At 49.0% G+C, this 5,691-nt stretch overlaps 1 protein-coding gene across 1 annotated transcript in view; it reads right to left on the reverse strand.

The window, feature by feature from the left end:
* Window positions 1-1,416: 1,416 nt before the first annotated feature.
* PER3 (period circadian regulator 3) overlaps window positions 1,417-5,691 on the reverse strand; it is a 45,702-nt gene continuing 41,427 nt past the window's right edge. Inside the window, exons 20-24 of the mRNA XM_011368479.2 lie at window positions 5,576-5,691; window positions 4,939-5,089; window positions 3,572-3,939; window positions 2,844-2,900; window positions 1,417-2,569 (exon numbers count right to left, since the gene is read on the reverse strand). The exon at window positions 5,576-5,691 is cut by the window's right edge and continues 1 nt beyond it. Coding sequence (XP_011366781.2) covers window positions 3,856-3,939; window positions 4,939-5,089; window positions 5,576-5,691 — 351 coding nt within the window. The 3' untranslated portion in view covers window positions 1,417-2,569; window positions 2,844-2,900; window positions 3,572-3,855. The remainder of the gene's footprint in view (window positions 2,570-2,843; window positions 2,901-3,571; window positions 3,940-4,938; window positions 5,090-5,575) is intronic.

Raw genomic sequence — 5,691 nt, forward strand, 5'->3', positions numbered from 1 at the left:
CCCAGAGCCCCGCGCAGAGCCCCTGTCCCCAAGCGGGCCATGGGGCTGGACGCTCGGCAACCTGCACCTCTGCACGCCGAGACCTGCTCCGTCTCGCGCCTATGCGCTCGCGGGTCATGGCTTGCTCGAGCTGGAGAAGCACTTTCGCCTTCGTAGCCTGCTTCTTGCAGAGTAGAAAGCTGAGCTGGGATTTAATTGCAAAACGGAAGAAAAGCCGAGTTAACGTTTAACGAGCACCTACGAGGACCACATTCCCTGGCAGCCTTCACACGTCTATGCCAGGGTAGCCGGCTCGGATGGGCACAGTGCACACACTGTCCGCTCCAAGAACCCGCCTCGGGGACAGCCAGCTTCCAACGACGGCCCTGAGCATCCCCGCCACCCTGCCGCTGAAGCACCCAGACCGGGAGAGACGGATGGAAGGGTTGGGCCACGCCCACCTGCCACAAGAGACAGCCATCCTGTCAACATGCACCAGGTGTCTTCAGGAGCGCGGGTCCCACAGAGCCTTCACTGGCCTCGCTGAACTCACCGAGGTCACCTGCAGGAGAAGACACGTGAGTGCTGCGGGAACACCAGGGCATCGCCCACGGCTGAAATGAAACTGCCCTGGGTCGCTAACCGGGACGTGGCGCCACGCAACTACCGTGGGTTTTCAAGGCCGGGGAGTAGCAGGTGGAATCCGGGGCACATAACACTAAGATCCCTCCACATTTCAGTGACGTTCGGCTGTCACCTCCCATGTGGGGCTCAGGTCAGACACCAGGCCCCGGGCCCGGCCCCACAGCGCCCACTGGGAGTCCTCACCAAGCCACCTCAGTGTCTTTCCCTAACAAATGAGGGCAGCGAGGCTTACTTCATGGGGGGCTGTGAGGCTGAGTGAGACAGTCGTGGGCAGCCCTTGGGACGGTCCCTGCCCAAGCAGCAAACACTCAAGGACACTGAGCTTTTTCTTCTCGCCATTGCTGACACCGTCTTGCTACAGAAAGGCGCAGGTGAGTTTCAGGTGTAGCATTTAAGCAGTCCGGGTGGGTTCAGGGTCTTATTTCATATTTTAAGTTTGAGATTCCGTTGCTGCCAGCGACATAGACTGTGAGAAACACAGGTTCACTGTAGAATACGAAAGAATAACTTTGACGACCAGATTTTATAAACTAGGCATCATAAAATTAACATTAGAAACGTGCAGTCAGGACCTACTACCTCTTTCGGCATCGAAGTGAGGCTTCGACAGATCACGAGCAGGAAGACGCTGTTCCTCCCGCACAGAGCAGACGTGGCTGACGCGCAAACACCCAGTGCCACCGAGCAGAGCCACGCTGGCCCCGGGTGCCTTCCGCATGCCTGAACAAACATTTCTAAGTGACTTCAAATGCACATTCAGGGCAAAGGTGTGTGGACACAGCACAAGAAATATTCAAGTTTTCAATGTACACAGTTTATTGTTTTACTTAAAAAAGATACCCAATGAAAATATTAATAACCATTAAAAACAAGCAAATTCACACAGCTAATTATAAATTCGGTTGACACAGAATGTCCATTTGGATTAAATTTACCTTGTGAATCATAATGAAGTTTCACACTCAATTGCAAAATGCACTGTTTTTCATAAATCCTGACCTCTTATTCAAGACAATACGGACTTTTGGGTAACATTTATGTAAACATCGAAGCCTATAACATACATTTTTATTACCATTTCGGCAGTCATTAATACAAAAAGTTGATAAACCTGAACAGCAAAGTACACAGCTGGGAGAGCCCCCGTGGGGGGCGACAGCGTCACCGCTGAGCCCGCTCCCCCCGCCGCCGGCAGCGGGAGCATCGTGGTCATCATGGTCCGGTCTCTAAATGCACCGACTCCCCCATCGCCCAAGTCCGAGAGCTACACGTGGCTTCAGAGATCTGCCTACAACAAGCACCAGTTTCAAATCAAGCCTAGTGTGGTGTATGCTCCACACGATGTGTACCAAGGCAAAGAGTAAGCGAATGTAGAGAAATGTCCAGAAAGGACGGGAAGGGGGGGCGCACGTCATTAGAGGACAGCAGGTCTGCAACATGCGCGCTCAGACGCAGAACGATCCCGACAGCCACATGTCACTGCGCATTTACTCAAACCCACAACCTTGTTACCACGGAGGGTCACGATGGTTACACTGACGGGCAATATCCGGGATGCTTCTTTTTTTTAATTTGATTTTCTTCACCAAAGGCAAAAGTACTACACACCTTGGCCAACACGAAGGCTTTAGAAATCATTTAACAATTAAGACTATGAGAGCAGGATATAAGAGTTCTCTACCCATAAAACAGGAATATTTGCACGGAACTGCCGAGTATTAGAAAATCCCAAAAAATGTCATAGGCAGCATCTGAAGATGGTTCTGACATCTTAAGACAGAATTACCTTCCAGGAAACCATGACTTTTGAAAGAAAAGTCTAAGCCATTGGGATTGAGAATCAGGGTCCAGTAGTCATCCTGGTAAAAAGGCCGATTCTCCGAATTACCACCAGAATGCACTTTATAAAAAGCTATAAAACTTCAAAGGAGAAAGGAGTGTTTTCCTGGAATGACACAAAGAAACAAGAAACAACAAAAGAAAATAAGTTAGCTCGCTGCGTGCTGCGCGAAGGTCCAGGGGTCCCGAAGCCTTCGCTGTGGTCTCCTGGCTCGTCCTACATCTTCTCTACAGCCCCGGAGCTCACCGAGCAGGGAGACCACCCACTGCCGGTGCAGAGGGCACGGACCACGGCAGGCGCTGCGCCCCCCTGCCCTACCCAGGACGACTGGGCTCCCACTGGCCCTTTTCCCACTGCGTGGCCCGTTCCCAACACTCACCTCGGTAGAAGGGGGAACTAAGGCAGTGCCAGTCAGCCCTCTGGTGGGGATGCAGACCTTTTTTGCATAAATTGGTTGGAAAGAATTAATTGTCAGTCTCGGTTCAAACACATTTAAGCACAGACATATAAAAACAATATTAATTTTTACAAAACTTCTGAAACTTTTCACAATCATTATTTTAAAAACAAAAACATTAAAAAGGGAAATAACATTGGTTGAGTTAGGAGATCTTTTGCTTTAAAATTACACCTGCAAAAGCTAATTTAAACTCTCCAAGGAGCAAGCTCATGGCAAGAGGATCGATTTTGAAGACAAGACTCAACTTCAGTGGAAGGTGGAAAACGAAAAGGAAAGGCATCTACGAGAATGCAGGTCAGAACGCAGGCCTCGCAACGAGGGTTGCCAGGAGGCCAGTGGGCAGCGTTCGTCAGCCGCGGTAAACACTAACGCGACTTGTACCGCGTTGCCAGGGACCTGGATGCCTGATCTTCACTATGGACGGGAAGCGTCAGCTGTGCAAAGACTCATCCGAAATGTATGGAAACCACCATGGAAAGTACACGGCCTGTAGGCGGGATCCCCTCACGCACTCTCACGGGGGACAATGACTTAAGTAAAATGGAACAAAATTAAGCAGGCTAAGCTTTGGGGCTCATTCCACCGCTATTTCTATTATAATTTGTTTTGGGCGGGACCCTTGAAATAAAGTTTTGCTGCACACGTACCTTTTAAAGGCCATCCGATCTCTTTAGAAGACAGTTAAACTATAAAAAGAGCCTATTGATAGTTTTAATACATCAGAAACAAGGAGAAGTAAAATTTTCCATATACAACGTCTGCTTCAGAAAAATGATGTCTATTAAAAAGTCAAGAAGGAAAAACCTTAACATTCAACGATAACTTCACAGTCATGTAAGAGTCAGAGTTTAGGGAGTCATGTGGAGAGAGGCTCGGTTGTGCAGCTGGCCCCTGTCCCCAAGAAGGTGCGCTGACGAGTCTGTGCAGCCACTCAGCTGCTGTCCCCTGCTGGGACCTGACCATAGAGGTCCGCAGCCTCGCCAGTGGAATCCTCCTGTTTGCAAGTGACACAGCCCTGCAAGAAAGAACAAGAGCAGGCAGGTTATTTGATGTGATGTCATCTGAAGAGTTTTAAAATCGTTAAAATGCTGGCCAAGCAACCTACGTCTAACCCCCTCCCCATTCATGTCTAAGAATACCCATTCTGGCTCGTTTCTTATTATTAGAAGGTAAATAGCAGCGATTGTTCAGCGTTTTGGTTTAAATTGTTTTGAGGCTCATTCTTCATATGCCCTTCCACTCAAAAACCAGAAGAACAATATTTAAAAAACAAAGACACCTATAGTAACCAGCCCAGCTCCTGCTTTCCGGTGAGGCCATATCCAGCCATTCCTAAACAGCAGGTACTCACTTCTCTTTAAAAACGGGGGTGGGAAGGACTCCAATGACTTCTTTACTCCCTAAGTCTTAAAACACACTTTTTTAGATACCTCACTTTATTCTCTAGTTATAATTTTTCAATTCACACATCACCTGCCACAGTGTAGTCACAACCATCACTATAGAACCAACTGCTGGGACCATTGTAACTTAAAGCCTCACTGTCAGGCTGTTCGCTATGATCTCACTGTGAAGACCTCGTAACAGCAGAGACCACTCAGGTCCCACGGAGATTCCTGCCAGGGGCGAATACCACCTCAGGTGTGAATCTTTTCAAACATGCGTGCATATCTGAAATGCCAATCTCTTCTACCTCTCCTCCCCAGCCAATCGACACATCAGAGCAGGTGTCCTTACTCCTCCTCGCCCCATAATATTCCAACTGGTGGAGGAAGAAAAGCACCTAGAGTCAAAAAGACTCTGTATTCAAAACCCTACGAACTATGAAACCTTATGGATATCATTCAGTAACTGGAGACCTTACTTTGCTGTTTATTGGTCCAGCAGGCATGACAAGGCCTGCTGCGGGACAGCTTGGAGGATTAAAATTTCCAGTGGGACCACGCGATGTGCTCCACGGGTCTAGGACACCGCTGGTGTCCACCCAGGTGGTGGCCACCATTACGGCGCTTACCTGGGTGTCTATTTCTGGAGGGATTGTCTGGCTCTGCAGCCAAGGATGCTCCGCAGCCAGCTCCGCTCTCTGTCCAGGGGAAAACTGCGGCTGCTGCTGCCTCATGCTGTCCAGTTTGCCCAGGTCTTCTCTCAGGACAATTTCTTTAACCCTGGAAACAAGCAGCGAAACCCTGACGGTCTTGGGTTCTCCTCGTGTCGTCCAAGAACAGCCATCTTTCTGTTCTGTAATGTGCTTTCTCTCTCTCATTAACACATGATGTGCACATTCAAAGTAACGGAATAATTTCTTTGTCAGGCTGGGAAGCGAGACCTCTTTTTCTTGGTGGAAGACATCTGCACAGCATTTTAACAAGGTGAAAGGAGACACGATGCCTTAGTTCTCCTCTGAGAAGGGAGGAGGAACCCAGAGCCGGCAGAGGCGCCGAGGCCCGCCGCCTTTGTCACACGCTTGTGATGCAGCAGGCGGAGCCGCTGTTCCGGGACATTACGTGCCACCTCACTTCAAATAAATGCATTTGAAAATACGTTTCTCTAAGGGTATGTGTAAAAAATCTTGAAAAATCACTCTATTCGAAACCACACTCAAACCACTAAAAACCTCATATAAAAGTGCGTCTTCTCAAGGGCTTTCTTACCTCTCGGGTACCTGATACGTCATCAGAATGCACTCAGGTGTTTGTTTTATCATTGTCCAGATGGACTCTTCAGCTGACATGGGAAACGCTGCTGTTTCCAGGGCATCTCGAGACGG

The sequence above is a fragment of the Pteropus vampyrus genome, unplaced genomic scaffold (assembly GCF_000151845.1).
Source record: "Pteropus vampyrus isolate Shadow unplaced genomic scaffold, Pvam_2.0 Scaffold142, whole genome shotgun sequence".
Taxonomy (NCBI): domain Eukaryota; kingdom Metazoa; phylum Chordata; class Mammalia; order Chiroptera; family Pteropodidae; genus Pteropus; species Pteropus vampyrus.